This window comes from Euprymna scolopes, chromosome 33, assembly GCF_053919585.1.
Source record: "Euprymna scolopes isolate OS-2025 chromosome 33, ASM5391958v1, whole genome shotgun sequence".
In the NCBI taxonomy this organism is placed as follows: domain Eukaryota; kingdom Metazoa; phylum Mollusca; class Cephalopoda; order Sepiida; family Sepiolidae; genus Euprymna; species Euprymna scolopes.
Window position 1 is genome coordinate 43,930,130 of NC_136514.1, and position 26,779 is coordinate 43,956,908.

The 26,779-nt window shown below is 34.0% G+C and overlaps 1 protein-coding gene across 1 annotated transcript in view; it reads right to left on the reverse strand.

The window, feature by feature from the left end:
- Nucleotides 1–19,430: 19,430 nt before the first annotated feature.
- Nucleotides 19,431–26,779, reverse strand: part of LOC145258015 (uncharacterized) — a 38,953-nt gene continuing 31,604 nt past the window's right edge. The window contains exons 6-7 of the mRNA XM_080115741.1: nt 25,034–25,220; nt 19,431–19,529 (exon numbers count right to left, since the gene is read on the reverse strand). Of these exons, the coding sequence (XP_079971867.1) occupies nt 25,036–25,220 (185 nt within the window). The 3' untranslated portion in view covers nt 19,431–19,529; nt 25,034–25,035. The remainder of the gene's footprint in view (nt 19,530–25,033; nt 25,221–26,779) is intronic.

Below are 26,779 nucleotides of genomic sequence, written 5' to 3' on the forward strand. Positions count from 1 at the left end.
TTATAACAAATATGTTTTATTTCTATTTTGAAATTGTTTTTACAAGTATTTTTTTTCACAAAAACTAACATATTTTTTTTTCACAAAGACTAACATTTTTTTTTCACAAAAACTAACATTTTTTTTCACAAAAACTAACATATTTTTTTTTCACAAAAACTAACATATTTTTTTTTTCACAAAGACTAACATTTTTTTTTCACAAAAACTAACATTTTTTTTTTCACAAAGACTAACATTTTTTTTTCACAAAAACTAACATATTTTTTTTTCATAAAAACTAACATATTTTTGTTTTTCACAAAAGCTAACATATATTTTTTTTTTTTTTTAGAAAAGTTATAAGAATTTGGAATATATCCGTAATTAAAATATTTCAAAGCATTTCAAAGTAAGGGAATCTCTAGAAGGTACTTTTTATTGTGTTCACTGTGCAACTGACCGCCTCGCAGAAATCTATCTGCACTTAAATGGGCTGGTAAACAGCAAAAATAAAATAAAAAATAAATAAATACATAAAATAAATACAATAAGCAAAAGTTCAGCTAGAATTCGTCACTGACAACTTTATTTCTCAACTTCCAGCACGTGTTCTCACCACCACCTCTGCCAACAGGCATTTTATTAGAAAACTGACTCCATTCCATTTGTAAATGTGCGCAGTGGACGATGAGATCTTGTAAGATTCCACAAGACTACACCTTATAAATCCATGGCCGCCATCTTTAATCTCTCTCAGATCCCATCTGAAGGTAAGTCGTATAACCACATAATGCACACACACGTGGGCATTTTCTTCTTTGCTTATTATATTCAACTGTACACTATCTTTTGTAAACAATAGATATATCCAAAGTGATATTTTACGCACTATCAGCCGCATAATCATTTTCTGTTTGTGCATACTTCTTACGGATGCCGATAGACGTTTTAATTGAACCAGGGAAGCTGCGTTTTCTGCTATTGTTTATGTTAATTTTAATAATTAAAGGCCTCCGTTCATTTTTGTGAAAATAGGCGCTAAAATCAAGTTGACCTCACCATCCCCAGAAATAAACATGTTTTAATCATCAAAATAATTTCAAGTTGTAGTTAAATTTGCTATTTCATAATTGCCAATAGTTATTTTATACATTGAATGAAAACATTTTTAAAATATTAGAAAACCTTATTCAAAAATCTATGTTTAAAATTTCATATCGCGGAATATTGGAATTTTATTATATTTAAATATTTTAAAAATTAATTTTTTTTTAGAATTCTGTTTTTTTTTTTGTTGTAATTTAACTGATTATACTATATGTTATTGTTACCCAACCGGATGATCAGATTTTTTGTTTTTTTTTTACATAGTAGTCACCACTTATCAAGGCCTGGAGGCCACTCAAGGATAATAGTTTATGAGTGTACAGTAGTCAATGGGATGATATCATAGTAATCGTTAGTAGTGGAAATTTGGTAAATTGGATTACTTAAGGGGGCGGCTCATCAAGAATTTGTTTATATTGGACTTGAGGATGACCAAATTTTAGTCAGATAGAAAGCAGGCAAACGGAAGCGTTCCACAGGCATGCAGTTCTAAGAAAGAAGCTTTATTCATGAAATCTACGTTTAGGTTTAGGCACAGATAAAGAGTGGGGGAAATTATTGATAATGTTTTCAGCTAGACGAGTGTTTTTCATGAAAGTTTGGCGAGGGGGGACCATAGATTAGATCTCAGACGAGCACTTGCCTGAAAATAACGAGAAAGCAGAGACAGGCTCGGAATGTCTCTTCTGTGGAAAGAGGGCATCCCTCACTAAGCTAAAAGTCTATTTTGAACTCTGTCAAGGCAGGATAAGTTATTTCTAGCAACTCCTGTCCAGATGTGGCAACAATACTCCCTCCGTGAATGTTTTCTTTGTTTTCTTTTTTCCTTTTATTTTTAAGGGGCCTACATTTATTTTGTTTACTTTTCATAACATGAAATATGGGGGCGGGGGTAGAAGACCTCAAGAATATTTTCCCGTCACACATTTAACGAAAACTGCCTTTAAAATATGAGTTCATTTAAAATGAGATTCATATCGAAAATTTCATGAAAGTCTGACTATTAGTTGATTTTGGCTACATTTGTTAAACACGGGTGTGTTTAGGTCTTCGAAACAATCACTATATAGGAACGTTGTTTTAAAGTGTCGATAATGTAAAAACGATTTTGGTCTCATATTTTCCTTAGTTTCGTATGCTTAAAAAAATTTAAAAAATATTACTCATTTATTTGGAGCTTTTTCTTTTTTACATAGAGGTCACCACTTATCAAGGCCCGGAAGCAACTCAGGGATAAGGGTTATCACATGTACAGTAATCAATAGGATGGTATCGTAGTAATCGTTAGTATTGGAGATTTGATAAAGTGTCTTACTTAAGGGGGCGGTTCATCAGGAATTTGTTTATGTTGGACTTGAAGACATCCAAGTTGTAGTCAGGTGGGAAACAGGCAAACGGAAGAGAGTTCCACAGGCGTGCACTTCTAAGAAAGAAGCTTTGTTCATGGGATCTACGTTTTGATTTTGGCACAGATAAAAAGTGGGGAAAATTATTGACAGTGGTTTCAGCTAGATAGGTGTTTATCATGAAAGATTGGCGAGGGGGGACCAACGATTGGAGCTCAGACGAGCACCTGTCATGGAAGTAACGATAAAACAAAGACAGGCTCGCAACATCTCTTCTGTAGGAGAGAGGTTGCAGGGAAGAGAAAAGGGCATTCCCCACTTAGCCGCAAAGTCTATTTTGTACTCTGTCAAGGCAGGAAAGGCTGTTTTTAGCAGCTCCTGCCCAGATGTGGCAGCAGTACTCCATCCGTGGACGTACTTGGCTTTTATATAGATAGAGAATTGCATCAGCAGTGAGATATCTTCTGGAGCGGTAGAAAGATCCTACCATTTTTCCAGCGATCTTGGCAACAGACCTGATGTACGTGTTCCATTTCAGATCAGGAGTAAAGGTCAATCCCAGAAGCTTGTCAAAACATGGAGCCTCCCTAAGACGAGAGCCATCCATTTCAATTGATGCCAAATGAGGATCAGAGCGTTGATGATGTAAAGATAGGAGCTTGGTTTTAGATGCATTAAAAGTAACCAGCCACCTCTTCCCCCACTGTACCATGCGCTCAAGATCAGAGGAGAGAGAATCAGAGAGAACTTTGTCATTTACGGCCTTTGATGTGTTGCCATAGAGCTACTTTTAAATGGTACAAAAGTCATGATGATTAAATTAAATTACAGTTACATCGTGTTATATATGGGGGAGGGTTAAATCTGTGTCTCATGTTGGGGGTACCTAGAAAACAATCACATACAGAACTTGAACTTAACCAATTAACTGATATATTTGCCTATGTCAGAGAAGAGATATTAATAATGGCATGTTTTGGTTATTTTCTTTCACGTTTATACACATGTTACGGGCATGCTTACCAAACCGCGAATACAAAAGGTTGTTGCGGACCAGGATATAATAATACCCTAACTCGCCACAAGAAAATAATGAAACGAATGGAATTGAAGGAAACAAAAACTCAATTGATGGATAAGATAAACGTGTCGTTTATTTACTGTTGAAAGAATGAATGTTTTAGATATAACGTGTTCATGTCCGCGCGGGTGTAACCATCGTTTGTTGCTGGACTGGGGGTGTAGAAAGAAAAGGAAATGTGTGTTCATCTCACTATCGTTTGTTCGCGCGTGGGAAGAGAAGTGAGTGAGCTAGTGGAAATTGGAATGATAGTCCAGCGTGTAGACAAAGAAAAGGATAGAGGGTTGACGTCAGTTAGCAGTCAGCTATGCGAAGGTGTTCTCAGTGACCAATAGTAGATAGAGAGAGAAAGAGTGAGAATGTGTACGTATGGTCTGTTAGCTTTTTTGCCCCACATAGTAGTAAGTGGTGTGAAGCACACGGTCGGTCCGTAGACTGACCAGCTCAAAAGCTGGTCCTAAAAGGATTGGAAACAGCTTGTCTCTTCCTTTTATAGGTATTTCCGGTGGTCTTTGCACATGTGTGGATTTCCTTTGAAAGAGGAAGTGACGTCGTCCATGTGTGCGTTCGTGTGCACGTGTGTGAGTACATGTGTGTACGTTAGTGTGTGTGTACATACACGTGAATGTGAGTGTATGTACGCGAACGTGAATATATGTACGTGCGTGGACGTGGGCGCGTATGTTTGTGTGCGCGTATGTATATAACAAGTAATATAACTTGAAATGTGAACGTGTGTTTTGTGTGAGACTAGGAAAGGCTCGCACAAGGTAAAGACTTGGAGTTCCATGGCGACCAGCAAAATTATTTAATGGTCGCTCCCTTAGTCGCCCCCCCTCCTTAGTCAAGGCTAACGCATGCGCATGTAACATTTTTTATTTATTTACTTACGTTGCCTTAGTAACTAAATGGTTTATTGATAATTTCGCACTTTCACAAACATTATTCATTTACGTTGGCTTAACTATTTTCATGATTAAAAATAAGTAACTAAACCATTTATTGATAATTTAAAAATATTTGTAAAAGTGAGAAATTATTAGTTTAGTTATTTTTTTGTTGTTTTTTTTTTACATTAGGACCACCTCAACAAATGTTAAGAACGGCTTTCAGAATAAACACCCTAAACCTCCCCATGTTAAGAATGGATTTCGGAATAAACACCATTTTTTGGGGGGGGGGAAGTATTTACAAAATTTAACTGATATTTGTTGTCAGCATATTCATACGCAAATACGCAAATACTATTTAAAAAAAAAAAGAAAAAAAAAGAGGGGTTCAGTGTCCGTTGCAGAGAAGTAGATTTATTTATCAATAAAAGTCGTCATTTAAAAAGAAAATTGTAGAGGTGTACCTAAATGTAAATATTTACCAAAAAGTTATCCGCTCATGTAAATTAAAAATGTTTGTAAAAGTGAGAAATTATCAATAAATGGTTTAGTTACTTTTTGTTTTTAAATATTCATGAAAAGAGTTAAGCCAACGTAAGTAAATGAATGAATTACAAATGTTTGTAAAAGTGAGAAATTATAATTAAATGTTTAGTAACTTTTTTTCTTTAATATATTCATAAAGAGTAAAACTTTTGTTCAGTATTCATGAAAAGAGTTAAGCCAACATAAATGAATAAATAAATAAACGTTTGTAAAAGTGACAAATTATGAATAAATGGTTTAGTCCCCCCCCCCAATATTAATGAAAAGTGTTAAGCCAACGTAAGTAAATAATGTGAAAGTGCGAAATTATCAATAAATTGTTTAATTACTTATTATTATTATTATTATTATTCATGAAAAGAGTTAAGCCAACGTAAATAAATAATGTTTGTAAAAGTGCGAAATTATCAATAAATTGTTTAGTTACTAAGCCAACGTCAGTAAATAAAAAAATGTTACGTGCGCATGCGTTAACCTTGACTAAGGGGGACTAAGGGAGCGACCATTAAATAATTCTGCTGGTCGCCATGGAACTCAACGCCCAAGGAGTACCTAATCGTCATTTGCTCATAAAAAGTAAATTTAAAATGCGAAACTATCCTTTTTCTAGTTGGGCATTACGTACTTTAAATCGAATACAACTTGGATTAAATACGCCCTCCAAGGGAGATAACTTTGTTAAAATAATACTAAGGTTACGTCCCTTGTGACGCCACACAAGTGAAACTACAGACACTATAAACAATAGGACAAATAGATAAAAAGAACCCCCACCCGCGAATATTTGATGGTCATAATCAATCCAGTAACTGTTCAGATTTATTAAACACAATTAATATTTAACATTAACAGATATTTTTTTTAAATTTATATTCGGGTAAACATAAGAGTTAGAATGGTCACTTTTTTATGTGAATTCCAGGCTTTATTTAGAATGTTTTGTTCATCTTCGTTCACGTTCTATAAACGTGGCCGAAGATAAACGAATACGAGAAGTGCTCAGTAAACGGCGAAAACAAGAAACGCTTTTTTTTTTTTTTTTTTTTTTTTTTTTTTTAGGAGTGTCAAGTGGTAAAAGGAAAGGGTGGGCCACAATCTTGTTACCCATCGAACAGATTGAGCTCCATCACCTAAGCAATGCTTAGGCTAAGCATTTCTCCCAAGATTGAAAAATGTTATTCATTTTACAGTATTTTGTAATTGTATTACATATGAGTGACCTCGTGTCAAAGGCGATCAGATCAGCCATTAGGAGTTTGACATAGGTACATTGATTGTATGTCATGATGACCCAAATCAAAGTATATAATACAGTATATAATATCATATGATATTAAACAAAACTCTCTGATAATGTAAATACAGGATGAGTCACAGGAAACGGATGTTTTTAAGGAAAACAAAACTCTGCAAGTATTTCAAGACTACCGTCCTCACTCCCTATCCCTTAGGTCCTGGATATGACCGTAAACTGTATCCGATGGTGAGGCCCCAGCTTGCGGGCTTTAAGGAGTGTGGAGCCACCCTTTAATTGCCATTGCTCTCAGGTCCACTCTGACCCGGAGTGGTAGTACCTGTTAGGGTCCCAACTATGGATTAAATAGAAACCGACTTGAAAAAAAAAAAATATATATTCTATTAAAAATTTTTTCTTCAAAATTACTGGATTCAGCATTAAATAACCCGAAAAGGGTTGATATGCCGTAAAACAAAAACAACCAACCAACCCTATCACTTACTCGTGATTCATCCTGTACATATTTTAACATCTAAATAATCGATTCAGTTATCGTATTTCTGTTTAGTATTACAAAGACACTATCTATTATATAAAGCCCTTATACAACTCAAAAATCCAAAATTTCGACCTGGGTTGAAACATAAAAGGAGAAATAGAGAAACAATGCTCCCAAAGGAGGAGACGTCACTGAAGACCCAACTTTGCGTCTCCCATGTTTTGCTACAAATTGTAGGTAGCAGTGGGTAGCCGCAAACCAGATCAGAAAAAGACCCTGAAGAACTGGAGACAAATAGACTCCACAATCTACCCAAAGTGCAAGGAAGCCATCTAGGACATAAACCACCTGATCTTACACTGTTCAGTCACCCGAGAAGAAGGAAGGCATGTGAAAGCCCATCTATCTGAAGACAATTTCTCAGACTGATTAAAAAATAGCAGTATAGAGGTCTAACCCATACGATTTTACTACTACTAAAAGCAGTTGTTTGTGTGTTTGTATGTCCAGCTAAAAGTACCCCCAAAACAAGGACCCAAAATGTTGATATATTCTTGACCAGCGTTTCCCTGCTTGGATGAATAATATTTAAAATATAGAAACATTTATTCATTATCTGTGGGTCAACTAGATCAGGTTTTTTTCAAGTATGGTCTGTTTTCAATGTTATTATGTACTAATTTAGAAAGAAAATGTTGACCAATTCCTAGATGAGTCTATTATACAAAGGAGAGTTGTATGTGTGTATGTCCAGCTAAAGAGGAATGGGCTAGGCAGAGAAGAGAGAGAGAGAGGGAGAGGATTGGGAAGAGAGAAAGGGGAAACAGCGAGGGGGAAAGAGAGAAATGTAAAGAGACTAACAGGAGAGGTCTCAAGCTAGATACATCTTTCAAGACAGAAGTTGTAATAGAAGTATGTTACACTTTTGCCCAGCCAATTCTGGGTAGCTCTACTAGTTTAGTAAGCAAAATAATTTTCATATTTATTGAGCAGTTCGTTTTTGGTTGTTAGTTGTTAGGTTGATGCAAAAATAATGTCGTTTTTTTTTTGATGTTCAATTCAAAAGATCATAACTCCTTTCATAATAAACTTTATTAATCGAAATAAGAACCATTGGAATTGACATATTTTTTCCAACGAGAAACAAGTTCATTCATCCCATTAACACAGAAATCCGGAGTTCTGGAAGCGATGAAGTCGTTGGAGGCCGATTCGGTACCATCTCGGCTTTTGAAGCATTTTTTGCACAGGAAGTTGTTGAGATGCTTGAAAAAATCAGTGGGCGAGAGGTCTGGTGAATATGGCGGACGAGGCAGTCTTGTAGTCCAATTTGTTCAGCGTTTGTAGGGTCAGTTGAGTAACATGCAGGCGAGCGTTTTCATGGAAAAGAATTGGTTCCTTCATATCAAGTGTTTCCTTTTCAGACTAAATATTTTTAAAACTTTTTTTCAAAGTGTTTTTTAACATGTTTTATTAACTGTTTGCTTATATATATATATATATATATATATATATATATATATATATATATATATATATATATATATAAAACTACAGCAGCACAGAGCACTGTATATTTTGATATTTTCGGTGTTTTGAGAAATAAAACGATATTTAATATTGCGAACGTTATGTGTTGCCGTAGTTTAGTACTGATACAAGCAACACTCACTTTCTTGGTCTTTTGACTGGTATTGTAAGTCACCGTGAACCTAGATCAATACTAACTGAACCCCAATTAGGACGATTGTGTCGAAGAGGTGTGTTGCGGATCAGAATATAATAATCCTAACTCGCTACAAAAGAAAATAATGAAACGAATGTATTGGCGAGAAGAAAAACAATGGTTATATATATATATATATATATATATATATATATATATATATATATATATATATATATATATCTCCAGGTTTGAGGTGTTCAAAAGTCAGAACTAATGAAGACAACGAGGTTGCTAAATAGTGCTCAATAAAAAGAGCAAAATATTTTTTGATTATTTGGGGTAACAAATTACATATGGTTGCTACAAATAGCCATCTGTTTCAGCCAAAGAGACTTCATCAGGCGACCTGGAACCTCTCGACGCCAAAAAGAAAAATGAAAAATGGGATAGATTAGAGAGAAATTAAAGAAAAATGGAGCTCTTCAAAAAAAAGTATAAAAAGTTCATAAAGAGTTTATAATAAATTGCAAGCTCTCTAAAAAAAAGAGGATTGAAAAAAAGGGGATAGAAAAAAAGAAAAAGGAAAGATCGCATTAGGACCTATTTGGAAGATATCCAAAACTTTTCACAACAGAATGTAAATTTGAAATAAAATTAAAAATGGGTCATAATTTTATTGGGGCTGTGAGTTGTACAGGAGGGTCGTGTGGGAGGGGTTCTACTTATATTGAACGTGTCACGGAAAGAAAAGGACTTTGCATTTGTGTGATTTTACTCCGAGAGTTACGTGTCGTTATGCGTTAAGTTGGGGGTGGGGGATTGACTAATGCAGACATATTCATGCTGAGGCATATATCTGCATACATACATACGTACTGAATATTCAAATACATACATACATGTGCGAAAGCGACACAAACATACACACATAAATATATACATAATAGAACATACGCACACGCAAGAATACATCTCAAGAATACATATGTATAGATACGGAGATAACCACATGTATACAAATACGTACAAATATACAGGCATACACACATATACAAATACATATATATATATTCATATACTTATACATACATATACATATATACACACATGCACATATATATAGACATATACATATATATAAATATACATACACAAATACACACAAACTCATGCACACAAATACATACATACACACATATATATATAAATATATATATATACACATACACATACATGTATATATACATAGACGCCCACACACATATAAATACATATATATATACATCAGCAAATACATCTATCTGAACATCTACATATATACGTATGTACACTATAAATATACACAGACGAGCGTCTAGTGAAATAAACCTACGTACAGCGGTACTGTTATACAGACATAAGAATATATTTAGTTGAATAGTATCAGGATATTAAAAATTAAAATAGAATATATTTAAGATAAAATTTTCGATTAAAAACTATTATGGAATTATTAAAAATTATTAAGAAAATTAAATATGAATATGAAAATATATGCATATTGCTAATATTAAGTAGTTATTAGTATCATCATTATAATGAGTTATAAAAGGTGTTAAATTCCACCAAATTATTATGTGTTATGTAAAGTATTCATTTTACTAGTTATTAATAAGTTTTAGACCATGGAATTGGAAATTCTATACGAATAGTAAGAAGGATAATAAAGGATGTATAAATACAGAGATGCACATACAAGTAGGTACGGATATAAAGTACGCACACAAAAGAATATACATTTATGCATGTACAGGTATATAATAAGGGGGTAAAGAAGGGGTTAAATAAATATATGGTCCTTTGCTAAACGTCATCGGGTGTCAGGTTCTTTTCTTCATCTAAATTATACATAGTAACATTTAGTTGTACAAGAATTGAAACATACTAAAATACTAAAATGAGGTTGTGAGGGGGGATGAGACATATATCTGTATACATACATCCAAACCAAATATACAAATACATATATACAAGTGCGAAAGCTATGCACACATACACACGTAAATATATACATAAAAGAACATACTCATACGTAAGAATAAAACTGTATGTATAGATACACACATAATCACACGTTTACATGTATACAAACACGTACAAAAATATAGACATACACACACAAATACATATATACATATATATACATATATCTATACATACATATATACACACATACACGTATATAAAGATATATACAAATACAGATATAGATATATAAACAAACACACACACACACACACACACATATATATATATATATATATATATATATATATATATAGTGTGGAGCTGACTACGTTGGCAAAACATCCCAAAGATTAGAAATGAGAATATCCCAACATATCCCTCGGGATATTCGACTACACCAGGTTTCGAGAACATCCGGGCACTCCCAAGCTCATGAGTCCGCCATTGATAATCACCTGATGAGTATAAATAGGTGTTCTGATCAATATTCCGATGGGTGGTTTTCTGTTTTATACAGTGCGAGGTCGAACTATCATCTCAATATCATTGAGGCGTTAGTCATTAATAACTCTCGACCTAGCCTGTGTAGACAAAAGATTTTGAAACATCAGTTGGAGATATTCATTGACTTAAAACCACCTGAACAGTGAGATTTTTTTTTCTCACTGGTCTTCCAACTGAAACCAAATTCCCTTCTTTCCTCATTCGTTTCTTAGTTTTTAATTTATCATTCTGACGTTTCCTCTTAGAGGGTCAGACGATAAGGCCTTAAGGAAATTTTAATAATTTCACCTGCCCGTTTTTTTTTGTTTTTTTTGGTATTTAAATTAAATTATGTTTCCTCTGAAATTTCTCCTTCCATTTTGCTGTACCAAGAATTTACTTACATATACATATATATATATACATATATATGCATAAACACACACACATGTACATATATATACATGTATATACATCAGCAAATACAGCTATATGTACACTTACATATATACGCAGGTAAACAATAAATATACACAGACGGGCAGCAAAATAAACCTACGTACAATGATACTGTTATAAAGACACAAGTATATATTTAATTAAATGGTATTAGGATATTAAAAATTAAAAATGAATTATATTTAAGATAAATTTTTCGATTAAAACTATTATGGGGTTCTTAAGAAATTATTAAGCAAATTAAAAGTAAATATGAAAATAAACATATTAATAATAATAATAATAAGTTATTAGTATCATCATTATAATGAGTTATAAAAGCTGTTAAATTCCACCAAATTATTATGTGTTATGTAAAGTATTCATTTTACTAGTTATTAATTAAAGGTTATAATATTTGTTTTATTTTATTTTATTATTATTTTTATTTTATTTTATTTATTTTTTATTTATTTATTTATTTATTTACTTTCTTTCTTTCTTTATTTTTTTATGAGTAGATTTTTTGTATGAGTAGATTGGAGTTAGATGGTACATGTTTTAGACCATGAAAATGGAAATCCTATCAGAATAGTAAGAGAATATTAATAGATGTACAAATAAACAGATGCAAATATAAATAGGTACGAACATAAGGTACGCCTACAAAACAATACACATTTATGTATGGACAGGTATATAATAAAGGGGTAAAGAAGGTGTTAAATAAAAGAAGGGATTAAATAAAAAGTATGGTCAATTAACGAAACGACATCGGGGGTCAGGCTATTTTCTTCATCTAAATTATACATAGTAACATTTAGTCGCACAAGAATTGAAACATACTAAAATACTAAAATGAGGTTGTATGTGGGTGGGGGGAATAGGTATAGTAATATATACGTTTACAATATAGGTGGGGAGTAGAAATTTAGACATGTGTAGCAAAAAAAAAAAAAAAAGAAATTACATATAGAATATAGTAAAAAGTGGAAGAGTCTCTGAAATGAAAATATGTAGTTATTAATGGAGTAGATACTTAATATAGGCGAATTGAATGTTGAGTGAAATAGGTGAAATAGGAATAAAACCATAAGACCATATTGAGTATGATTGTTCACATCAATATGAGACTTGAGGGTATACCGATAGTGTATTCGGCTATGTCTATATGTATGTATGAGGTTCAAGTAGTGTTTAGGACTTCAGATTAGATTGAGGTTAGAAAGGAGATGTTTCTTATAGTGTTTGCAATTAATAGAGTTTTCTTGTTTTTTGTTTAGGAGCTTATCTCTTTCCCTGAACGTAATAATAAATAGTTTCTCAGAAAGGCATAGATAGCAAGGTGAATTTATAGACGAACAAGTATTAGCTCTCTTTAGGATAGACTAATTAACTATTGGTGATAATCTCTTCGATTAACTCATTAAAGTATTTGGATAGTGATGTTCTGTCCGTATACTTAGAGTTTTCAAAAGAGCATTTATGGCCTGTATATCTTTCCTTGAATGTATTGCCGGCCATGCCAATATAATATTTTTTGTTGTCAGGGTTTTCCTTAGTAGAAATTGTAGCTTCGTAAACAACTGAAGTTAGAAGGTAGTTTCCATCGAGGGGGCATTCAGACTTTATTCTACAGTTGCAAGATTTATTTACTTTGGGTGAATTTCTATTATTGCCATTTAATATTTTGTTATTATGTTTTTTTTAAATTATTTTTTCTAAATTATCACTACAGATATAGCTCAATTTGATAGTGTTTTTATTGAATAATTTGTGTAGAGTGTTTTGGGGGGAATACTTTCTGATGAAGTTTAAAAATTTGTTGCCTAGGTTAGTTTTGAGCATCATATTGTACGGAGGTGTATACCAAATTATTTTCCTTTTTCTGTTTTTTTTGGGGTGTGCTATTGTATGGTATTGGTTCGATATACTCTATTTGTATATTTTTATAGCCACTGTCTTTAAGGGCTTTGTTGTAGAAGTTTTTGTGGGAATTGAAGATGGTATGGTTTGAGGAGTTGTTACTAATCCTTATGCTAATTGATTTAGGCATATGTTTGATAATAGTTTTAGAGTTGTTAGATTGTGGGTTGACGTAGATGGAATTCACGTTATCCTTCTTATAAGGTTCATAACAACCCTTCATTAAATTCAATGTTACATATAAAAAATTTACCATTTTGACATTAGAAACAATTTCAACTTTTAGCTTTATCCTCTTAAACTCTCTGAGGATGATTTTTTTTTCATTTTTTTGCATTTGGGGCCATTGGATTCTTCTATAATCATAAGGCCGTCGTCTTTATATAGACCGATGTTTTCAACCTCGATGATCCTAGTTAGGTTATATAAGATATACAGACCTACTAGGTCAGTCAATTTAGCTGAGTCCAGGGAGCCCATCGACACGTCGAATTGACCTATTTGGTCTTTCTTAGTCCACTGCTCATTTCTGCTTAGCAGCACAGAATCTATTTTGTACTCTGTCAATGCAGGATAGGCTGTTTTTAGCAGCTCCTGCCCAGATATGGCAGCAGTATTCCATCCTGCTATCGGGTGGCGTAGTAAAGATATTGAGCAACCCCTAGCCGTTAAAAAAAATAGCAGTAAGGAGAAAAAGAAAAAAAAGAAAATGCATGGGGAGAGTTGAAAAAAAGAATAGCAGGCAGGCAGGCAGGCTCAAACCTGTAAAGTGAAGGAGGAAAAGAAGGCTAAAAAAGACATCCATTTAGCTGTCACACCACGGTGACTTATGACATCATGAGCAGTTGAAATAAGGTTAGTCATCGCAATGCATATGATGACTTTAGAGAGGGATCAAGCAAGTGAGCAATAGAGAGAGAGAGAGAGAGAGAGAGAGAGAGAGAGAGAGAGAGAGAGAGAGAGAGAGAGAGAGAGATAAAGAGATGGGGAGAGGGAGAGGAAGAGAGAGTGTAAGTTTTTACTGACTAAATTCGTTGTTTTCAATAAAGGAAAACAGGAAATACTTTATCGGACAGTTTTAAATATGGAAATCCCCCTCCCCCTAAAGAAAATGTGGATAATTATTTTGGCATTGTTATGTAGTTTTTAATGCTTTGTAGTTGATCAAAAAATAGTCATCACAAGCGATTTACAGAAACATTTTTATGTTTTTCTTCTCATTTGTTTGGTTGTTGGGGTTGGTGGTAGGGGTTAATCAAGTATAGAACGTGTATAGTTTAATAGGTGTTTCTGAAGTTTAAGTAAACGTTATTCCGTAAGTGACACGCTGTCATTTAACATTAAAAAAAAAAACTTCTGTGTTTACATTTTGTGTGTGTGGGAGGGTGTTTTAGTGGCAGCGAGCATAAAAAAAGGAAAAAACAATTGAAGCTGTGATAATGCTGATTGGTTACTTACCGGCTTCCACGACTAAAAATAGTTCGTCCCACAGTTGTAAAAAGAAGCAGAAATTTATTTAAAAACGAAAACATGGAATCCTATCCTAAGGAAATGAAACAAAACTTCTCCGATTTTTTTTTATTTATTATTATTATTTTTATTTTTTTAATTACTGCAATACTTGGTTTCAATTATTTCACTTTTTACCACAACAAAAAATAAAGTAGAAAAATAATTTGTAATAAAAGAAATTAGGTGCATTCAAAATAATGGAAAATAACAATTCACCGTTTTGGTGAGGTCTGTTAAGAGAAGCCAACAAACAAAAAAAATGACAAAGTCAAAATCTATGGGTTTTTTTTTACATGGTAAGTCACCATTTATCAAGGCCTGGAAGCCACTTGGGGATAAGGGTTATTGCGTGTACAGTAACCAATGGGATAGTATCATAGTAATTGTTAGTATTGGTTTCAGCTAGACGGGTGTTTATTGTGAAAGATCGGCAAAGGGGGACCAGGGATTTGAGCTCAGACGAGCACTTGCCATGGAAATAACGATAAAACAAAGACCGGCTCGTTATGTTTCTTCTGTGGGAGAGAGGTTGCAGGGAAGAGAAGAGGGCATTCCCCACTAAGCCACAAAGTCTATTTTGTACACTGTCAAGTCAGGGTAGGCTGTTTTTAGCAGCTCCTGCCCAAATGTGGCAGCAGTATTCCATCCTTGGACGTACTTGGTTTTTATATAGATAGAGAATTGCATCAGCAGTGAGATATCTTCTGGAGCGGTAGACGGATCCCACCATTTTCCCAGCGACTTTGGCAATAGTCTTGATGTACGTGTTCCATTTCAGATCAGGAATAAAGGTCATTCCCAGAAGGTTATCTAAACATGGAGCCTCCCTTAGATGAGAGCCATCCATTTCAACTGATGCCAGGTGGGGATCAGAGCGTTGATGATGTAATGATAGGAGCTTGGTTTTGGATACATTAAAAGTAACCAGCCACCTCTTCCCCCACTGTACTGTGAGCTCAAGATCAGAGAAGAGAATCAGAGAGAACTTTGTCATTTAAGGCCTTAGATGTGTTGCCATAAATGGTTGTGTCATCAGCATAGATGTCAACAAATGATTTAAGTATGTGTTTAGGGAGGTCATTGATGTAGATAAGGAATTGAGTTGGACTGAGGAACTCCAGCATTAATACTGAGGGCTTCTGATTTTTGCCTATCAACCACTACTCTTAAGATTTAATAATTGAGAAAACATTTCCAGTTATACCGTAGCTAGAAATCTTGTGAAGTAGGCCCTTATGCCATACCTTATCGAAGGCCTTTGATATGTCAAGAGCAATTGCCCTAGAAAGGAAGCCTTTGTCAAGAGATTCACTAATTCTATGAGATATAACCGTTAGCACATCTGCTGTAGAGCTGGCAGACCGGAAACCATATTGCATGTCACAAAGAAGGTTATTTCTGTTGAGGTGGTTGGCTATTTCTCTATTTAATATGGATTCCAGCAACTTGCTCATGACACACAAGAGACTTATTCGTCTGTACTGGGAGGGAGATGACTTATCACCTGAATTCTTCAATACAGGGCATACTGATGAGGTTTTCCAGGGTGTGGGGATGCACTTCTCCTTAAGGCAACGCTTAAACAGTTTTGTAAGTATGGGGGCAAGTTCTGGTCGAAGCTTTTTCAACACTATAATTGGAATGCTGTCAGGGCCAGTTGCTTTACTGGAATTAAGGTTCTTGATTAGCTTGGCGACCTCATTCACAGATATTTATATGTTGCATAGTGTGTTATCTGTTAGAGGAGGAATACGGGGAGTTGATGACCTTCGGCGCATAGGGTAGAATTAGCTGCAAAGTTCTTGGCAAATAGTTTGGCCTTATCTGATGCTAACGAGATGACCTCAGGTCCATTGATGAATGATTGGGATAGAACGCACGCTGTTCAGGATTCTGTTTGCTATTTGCCAAAACTAGTGGGAACCAAGCCGCTGCTCAACTACTTTGGATTGAACTGACTGAGCATATACCTCCCTTGCATTTTTTATTACCCTTTTACAGTGGTTGCTGGCAGTCCTGAAAGCAACTTTAGTCTCAGTGCATCTATTACGTTGGTAGCTATGGAAAAAATGATTTCTGTGCGCGATGGCAGCAGCAAATTCTGGGGAGAACCATGGCTGGCTGGTAGGTTTTTGCTGGAATTTTTTGGATGGTATGAATCGGTCTATGCCTACAATTAATCATTCGGTCAAGTTTGACACTATAGAGGACACATCCTTTTTAAACATGGAATGCAGAGGTAGATCAGATATAAATGTACGGAAGTTATCCCAGTCAGCGGCAGAGTATCGGTATACTGTACGGTGGTGAGGTACGTCTGAAGACTCATTACATTTCATTTTTATCTTAACTGATATAATCGAGTGGTCGGCAGATCCCAGAGGAGACAGAACGGAACATGAACATAGTTCAGGGGAAGTTTTGAGAAAAAGGTCTAGAAGGCTTGCGTACTGACCGGTAGTATCGGGCACATGGGTGGGTTCCTATCTGGTAAGTTTTGTGTTTTAATATATTTTAATGCTTTTTTCAGTACATAAATGGCCACCACTTATAACATCGATAACATCATAACATGTAACAGTTACATTGCTTATTATCCGGAAAACTACTTATTTGCAGAAAATTTCATTGTGATATTCGTTTTCAGCATAGCCAAGACATTTAAAAGTCGTAATTTGAAAGCAAAATGTTAAGTTGGAAACCTAGTAAGATTTTACAAATATCAACAACTATTTTTGCTTGTTGGTTGGTTTTTTGTTGGTCTACCATAACGACTTAATACCCCCCCTAAAAATTACCAGCCCGCCGCCAAAAAAGTCGTGGCTATAAATAAGGTGCTCATTTCACATTAAATTAGTATAGAAAAGTGATCCTCCACATTTTTTAAAAAACTATAGAAACTATTTGTACCCTGTAATCTTAAACGTTAATGCCATTTTCAGCGTCCCTGAATAGTAATAATTTTAAAGACTGCACCTAAAAAAATAAATAAAAATAAAATAAATAAATAAAACAAAAATAAGCGAATAAATGTAAACCCAACAAACAAATGAAGCTTCCTCGTTTCATTTCAATAATAAAATAAAACAAATAAAAAAAAAACTGTTTGAATTGGATAATAAAAAAAACTGAGAAAAATGAAAAAAAAAAACACGAAATGTTATCTATATTTATTGCAAGGCGTATGATGACTTTAGACATAGAGTATGAGTATGTAAGTTGTGACGGGCTAAATTCGTTTTGTCTTCAATAACCAAAATAAGGAAACACGTTATCGGACATTTATAAATATGGAACCCCCTCCTAAAAAAAAAACGAAAAATAAAAGGAATGCGGATCATATTTTCTGTGTTGTTCAGTAATTTTGAATGCTTTTTAGTTGATTAAAAAAGAATGAAGTTATCACGACCGGTTCACAGAAACATTTTTATGTTTTCCTTCTTCTTTGTTGAGTGGGGTAGGGGTCATTCTATTATAGAACTTGTATAGTATAATAAGTGTTTCTGCAGTTTAATTAACCTTTCGTTCCATCAGTAACGCACTGACATTTATCCTTTAGCACTTCACATAAATTATGTGTTTACATGTAGTTCGGGAGGGATACGGCAGGGAGGCAAAAAGGGGTAAAAACAAAACAAAACAATAGAAGGTGGTGCGAATCATAACGATAGTATACCTGTGCAAAATCAGCATTAAAATGTCGATTTATGGACGCTGAATATAGTAGTATTTAATTGCATTTCTCTAGCGGTAAGCAAGGACAATAAGTTTAAGTTTTCAAAGTGTTCGGTTAATACCGGGATTAGTTTCATTCTGGAATAGGTGAATGTCTCGTATCAGCCAATCAGAAAGGAAGGAACATGTCTGGAGAGACTTTATTATTTTTCGTTTCGAGGAATGGAAATGAATGCTATGTCTATGAGTTTACAGATCAGTTACGAAGGGTGGGGTCTCAATATAAGTACTCTGTGTAAATTTACATGGTGTAGAATGGGGACGGTGGGAGGACTTAGTAATTAGAGGGAAAATTGGGAAGTACTTCGTCTGTAGGTGATTGCAATGGTGATGATGTCTCTCCTAGGATTAAATCTAGGGTTTTATTATAAATAATGAATGTGTCTAAAATATCGTTCTATAGTTACATAAGATAGTGGCTAAGAATACAGACATAATAAATTTGTATGTGGCATCTGTTGTTGTAAACCTACCGTGTTTTGTTCCAAAGAAGAAAAACTGCGATGTTTTTATTATATATAATACGGATAACAAAAATTTAAAGTTGGACATTAAGGATCCGGAATTTCGTTGTGAATACAACAGCCCTAACACTAACTCTACACCTAACCTGAAACTCTAACTCTAACCACAACTGAAACCCTAATCCGAAAACACAGGCCCTAAAAACAGTGGGCGTTGAGGATAAAAAATTTTGTCACAAATATAATGACCCTAACACTAACCCTAAACCCTAACCTCAGCTCTAACCTGGCCCTAATACCTTAATCCAAAAACCTAATCCTACCAAGAGCAGACGTTGAGGATGCGAAATTTCGTCATATTTGACAACTCTAATCGTAATCCTAAAGCCTAACAATACTCTTAAACCTAACCCTAAATATACCTTACCACGAAGTGGCCGCCAAGGATCAAACATTTTAAAGAAAAATACAGTAACGCTCAAAATAAAGAAACAAATGAACAAAAAAGAAAGTTTGATTTTGTTTATTTTAAGTTTTGTTTTTTGTTCTTGAAAAAAAATGAGAACCGTCTGTCATTTAAGCCGATGATGGAAAAAGCAGGTTTCATCTGAAATAAAATGAAAAAAGAATAAAAATGTTATTTACATTTTTATCGTATTTTCATCTGTTTTAATTTTAGTAGCATTTTGATCGGTATTTGTTTTTTCCTGACTTCTTCAAAATTAACAGAAATAATAAAATATCATCTAAAAATGGTGATATATATAATGAATAAATGACAAAAGACTGTATTCCAAAGTTCATGATGTTGCCCATCTTACAATTTGTTCCTTTAATTCAGTTGACATTTACAATTCTTGACAGTATCTGTTTCGTAGCACAAAATCAATAACTTAGTTATTATATCAATCAGTGAATCTATTATGGCCTTAACTCATCAGAAGAAATAGCAACAATCAATCCATCAAAAGGAAATAAAGTGCGTTTTGACATGATTACAATTCGAAAATTGGAAGAGAAGCTGTAAATAGCTTTAATATGTTTCCATTATGCCATTTTGAATTTGTATATATATATATATATATATATATATATATATATATATATAAAACCAGTGAGAAAAAAAAAATATATATATATAATTCTCATTTCCAATCTTTGGAATATCCCAACACATCCCTCGGGATATTCAATTACACCAGGTTTCGAGAACATCCGGGCACTCCCAAGCTCATGAGTCCACCATCGGTAATCACCTGATTAGTATAAATGGGTGTTCTGACCAATATTCCGATGGTTGGTTTCTGTTTTATACAGTGCTAGGTCGAACTATCATCTCAATATCATTGAGGTGTTAGTCATTAATAACTCTCGACCTAGCCTGTGTAGACTAAAGATTTTAAAACATCAGTTGGAAATATTTACTGATTTAAAACCACCTGAACAGTGAGAATTATATATATATATATATATTTTTCTCTCACTGGTTTTCCAACTGAAACCAATTTTCCCTCTTTCCTCATTCGATTCTTAGCTTTTAATTTATCATTCTGACGTTTCCTCTTAGAGGGTCAGACGATAAGGCCTTAAGGAAATCTTAACAATTCCACCTGCCCGTTTTTTTTTGTTTCTTTGATCTTTTTGATTTAAATTAAATTATGTTTCCTCTGAAATTTCTCCTTCCATTTTGCTGAACCAAGAATTTACACACACACACACACACACACACACACACACACACACACACACACACACACACACACACACACACACACACACACACACACACACACACACACATATATATGAAACTGAATTATATGAAGATGGTCATAAAATGCAAAAAATATTTGTAAAATGTTTATACAAATGAATAAAAATGAAAAATAATCCAAAATTTTCTTCGTTTCTTGATCAAAATACTTCATTGCACGATGGAATAAAAAATTTTAATTTACAATTTTCATTTATGCTTATTCTTTGCTAATGGAGTCAGAGAATGCTTCGTGGCCGGGTTCCAATCTCCCGACCAGCAGTAATCGTATTACCCTGCACTGATGAATCCCGAATCGATGAAGCACTAGTGTCTGTAGGTATTTAAAAATTATTATAGTAATAATAATAATAATAATAATAATAATATATAATATATATATATATATATATATATATATATATATATATATATATATATATAAATATATATATATAAGTGAACGTATCTGCGTGTCTGTGTACACTTTCCTTCGCAATAACTCTGTTAATTTTCAGTCTAGACTAAAAATTTGATACACAGGGTACTGAGATTTGGGAAAATCTATGTGATCGGTTTTCGGCCAGAAATTTAGCTGTTAAGGGGTCAAAGTTCAATGATTTGAGAACTCTACCAAACTCCTCCGATGATTTAGGGTCTAAATACTTGAAATTTTAGATACAGGTTCCTTGGACATGGATCTAACTTAATAACTCGATTTGAGCCCAAAACAATAAAGGTTAAGGGTTCATAATAGGGGTCAAAGTTAAAAAAAATTGACCGTTTTTTATTTTTTTGTTGCTCAGAATACACCTCAAAACACCCAGTCAACGCCGGGCTGAAATGCTAGTATATATATATATATATATATATATATATATATATATATATATATATATATATATATATATTTTGGAAAAGAATTCTAACAGAGTGCTCGATTACAAAGAAAAAACTTTTCAATATAAGAGCTTCATATTTATTTATTAAAAATTGTACAGAAGGCCAGAAAAACATTGGTACCGTCGGTTTCAAGCCTAAAATAAGGGGAATAGTTAATGGTAAATAGTAAATAATGTTTTCTTCGTTTTTTCTTGTTTTTTCTGCTTGAGGAAAATGCAAGACCGCATATATTGTTTATAATGATGTTCATTTTTATTTAACTATAGCTTATCTCTATTTCTGTATATTTTATTTTATTTTTATATCAATTTTCTAATTTTTAAAATGTATTTTTAGTAAATGTATGTTTAAATTAATTTTGTCCTATTCTGTTCCTAATTGGCATGGCTTCCGGGCTAATCGGTTAGTCTTGGTTGGTCCGAGGAAGGTAATTAATCTATCTTATTAATTCTTTAACCTTTTTTTTTTGTCTTTCTTTTATTTTTTTGTTAAAGGGGTGTAACTCGTGATTCTTTGCTTTTTTATCATATTACGTTTTATTTTTTATATTTCTTTATATATATATATATATATATATATATATATATATATATATATATATATATATATATATATTTTTTATACGCTTATATTTTAATTACTCAATCAGTATCCCATATGCTGTTATTTTATTTTATTTTTGGTTACTATGTATCTGGTATCAGGTTCTAAGGGATCTTATATAAGCTATTTAAATTTCATTTACTGACTTGTAATGTCTAGGTCTTTTTATTTTTATTTAATTTATATATATATATACATATATATATATATATATATATATGTGTGTGTGGGTTTATGATATTCTTTAATATAGCCCTAAAATTTCTAATATTTTTATATAATAAAATTTGCCTAAATATGTATTTTCACTTTTACTAAATTATTTTATATGTTAAACTGACTACATTTAAAATACTCTTGAAGGATATCCTTTATGTAGGGTCTTTGTTTGTTGTTCGGTCCTCCCAGTGTATACAGGCCTTAAGGGTTTCACTGCGAACGTTTAAACAGGTCTTTTGGGCGTCATTTATAGTCTTTATAATGTGGTATTTCTCTGTATCACAAAGGGAGCACCGTTTTGAGGCTGGTAAGTATGCCGGTCTTCTCTCTATGATCTTCAATTTAATGCTGAATGCTGTTTCGTTGTCTTTTAGCTGCCATACTCAGGCAGCTAATGCTGTCTTTATCCTTGTTTTTATCCTAAAGGAACTGTTGTGCATGTAAAATCTCTGCTTAAACGTCCCTTGTGTAATACCTATGTATATTTCTTGTGTATCACTAACCTGATGCTTGAGTGTCACTTCATATACGAGGGATTTCACCCTGCATCTTCCCTCTTATGGGCAATCTTCCTTGGATCTCTAAGAGCAGTCCGCATTTTCTTTTTCATTGCATTCCCTTGCGATGATCTTTTTTATTGATGGGGTGGTAGAATAGATGACCTTTAAATATATATATATATATATATATATATATATATATATATATATATATATATATATATATATATATACATACATACAGGGTGACCCCCCAAAAAACAAAAGCTAAATGGAGGCCATCTAGAACATATGCTGTAGAACAGAGAAAAAAGGCCAAAGACCATAATGTTTTGATGTGATGTTTTGAATATAATAAACTAGTTATGACCAAAGTTTCATTTCATTCGGACAAAACACTAAGAAACGGGCCTAATTAGAGTTGGGACCCGTTTTTTTTGGGTTACCCTGTATTAGTGATGGGGTGATTCCAATATTTTTCCTGATTCCGATACAATTACCGATTCTGATTCTTCATAAATCTCTAAATTTTAAATATAGGGTTGTTATTTTCCTGATTACCGTAAAAAACACATGCTAAAAGTGCAGATATTTTTCCTCCCCCCCTCCCCCAAATATTTATTATTTTATAATTATTACCGGTAAAGGCAGACTTTGCTTTAAACATATTCAAATAAAAAAGACAATTAGAAGAATCGATTTGGCATGGGAAAATGGGCACAAATTTTTCTGATTCTGATACCAATTCTGATACCCCTTAATGTTCCGATTTTTCCGTTCCAACATTAATATATATATATATATATATATATATATATATATATATATATATATATATATATATATATATATATAATTTATTTTGGAAATGTTTGCTCATATAACTCAAAATCGTTACTTATATTTAGTAAGTAGTTTTTGAAGCAGACAGTATATACATATATCTCAAATTTCGGTCGTCGAATGCTCTAACTGTTTATTATGCATACCCGCCGACATGGCATTAAGAGACGCTTTATTTCCCTCACTGTGTGTGTCAACGTGATGTTGCCATACACATAACTATTACATAAACAGTATGCATACAAATATGTAAACATATACACGATAGAATGACAAAATTGTCACCCTAAAGAAAACAACACTACTTTATTGAAAAAATCAATTCAGGTGCCTTGATTATGTAGTAAAGCTGACATCTCTTCAATGTAGCCGCCTTCAGCCTCAATTACCGCCTCAATACGCGTCAAGAACTGGGGGGCATGCTTTTTCCACAACCGTCAGTGGAAGCTTGGCGAATACTCGGTAGATAGTGGCGATCGGCTGACTTTGGTGTTGTAGCAAGTCATGCTAATGATGATCCCAACGTATGACCAAATGAGTAGTCCTGCGGGTTTAGTTTGAGAGAAGGTGGCGGTCCAGTACGAGAAGGGTACAAAGACTTAGCACTCCTTCTGAAGCCAAACCTGCGTCTTTTTCGACTTGTGGGCCGGCGCCAAGTCCTACTGCCACATCCAGGGTCTGTCAGCTGCAACCTGATTGCACCAGAGGTTCATCACCCTCTTCAGCATATCCAGGTACACTTAGGTGTTGACTTTCAAGCTGACTTCCAAGATGTGAGGTAGCATGAAACCACACCAAAGACCATAACCGTGGCCAGAAACTTGTTTTCACCACCCTGGGCATGTCCTTGTTGTTCATAGAAATCTAGTGATGCATTTTGAGGATGCTGGCAATGGTCCTGTTTTCATAACTTGGATTGGTAGAGAGCATGAGTTGTACAGCGTCGCATCTCTGATCTCGCTCGTTGAACATTGTGTCACTTTCAGACATGATAGAAGGCCCCCTATCGCTTTTTGGGATCTGTACACAACTGGTCCACTAGTAGATGGTCTGCAACAACGACAACAACAACAACAACAACAACAACAACAACAAAAAGAAAACCGGTTTTCATCAAACGGAAATGGAATTATGTCGTCTTTTCTACGGCGACAATTTTATCGTTCCACCCTGTACACATGTCTAACTTAATACAAAGCGAAATTGGAAACGTGTTCACATGATTCAGGAATCTCTAAGATGCAACAAGTTATCCCCCCTCCTTCCCTCAGGAAGGAAGAGCTCACTAACCTTTAACAGTTGAGCGTGTCCTTTTTGCTGACATCAATCATGTTACCGGTCGGTTTGCCAAACTCATCTACGCAGGAACACAAGTTTCCCATGCATTGAATTTTCTTGTAGTCACCATTGGATTCGCACTGGAACCATTTACCTATGATGTGCCATCTCCTAAATCTTTCCATGTCACGCGCACAGTCTAAAAAGACAAAGGATATAGAAGATGTCTATTATTAAAATAGGTGATTAAAATAAAAAAAATAATAATAAATAAAATAAAAAAGGTTAGAATTAGTGTTGGGACGATTAATCGGAATTGGGAATAGTAAAAATGAATTGGTACTTTTTAAGGTTATTTTTCGATGCAAACAACAACAACAAAACAACAAAACAACATATACACGATTCTTTTGGAAATGACCAATCAAATAGATCTATGTTCTGCTAGCTACCAATCAGAAACCAGAATTGCTCCATAAAAATATTGAATATTTTAGCATTCTTGTGCATAATTTTTTCGTCTCAACACAAGAAGATCATTTGCTTTTTATCTGTAAAATTTTGAAGTCCAAAACTCATACAGAACAGCTGCACACCGAAAACTCTTCATCTCCAGGACTTGTACAGAATATTTACCTATCAGAAACTCTTCTCAAATTAAGCATGGCTTTCAATTCAAGAGGAATAATGTCTAACAAGAGACTGTGTGAGGAGTTGAGCAGTGAGATGTTTGCTCACATTACATTTAAACTTCTGTAGGCCAATAGAGTCAGGAACGCATGAAACAGGAACAGAATTCCAGAGTCTAGCAGTCTGCATTAAAAAAGTATTAGAGTAGAAGACTTTCCGGCATCTAGAGATTTCAATAGTGAAGGGGCGCGATTTTGTAGCTTGTTGGGTTAGTCCAGAGCATGTAAAGCAAAGAGGCACAAGTGCTATGAGTTTATCAGAGCATATTCTATTAAAGGACTTGCAAAACTGGCACAGGTATGCATTATTTCAGTGATCGGACCGAGGCTGGAGCTTGACTGATAGTACGGCACCTTTTAGATTTGACTCCCTTTTAGACCCTGTCTTAGAGTGAGAGACTAGTGGTAGATGCTCCAGCCCAGATATGGCAACACTAATCCATGCAAGGGCCAACTGTGGCTTTGCCCATCTATAGAATAGTTTTTGATATGAGTGATTTTCTAGCAACGGTAAAGGGAGCTCACCGTATTTTCAGCATACTTGGCAATGTCCTCAATGTACTTATTCTAATTCATGTTACCTGTAAATGGTAGGTCAAAGCTTTGTGAAAAATTGCCTCTCGGATAAGGTGTTATTTGTCATAGCAATCGATGGTTGAGAATGTTTTTTTTTGTAGTTATTAAAGGAAAGAAGTTTAGTCTTAGTAGCATTGAATGTTGTTATTCGTTTACAACTCCATCCCACTACAAAGTAGAGGCCATTTTCGAAGATTTCTGCCATTACCTTGGATATATGTACTTTAGTTTTCCCCTCATGTCCATCATAAAACGTGGTGTTATTACTAGAGCTATGACAACAGAATATTCTCATCATTGTTTGAACTCTCGAGTATATATTCGACACAGTCAGATACAGTTAATCAACCGAAATCAGATCACTTTATATAAAAGCATATAAGATATCAACGGATACACACTAGAGAGCTAAAACAATGAAAAGAATATGCTGTTGTCCTGGCCCTAATTATTAGCAAATATACACATCTCACATAGAATTATATCAGGAAAG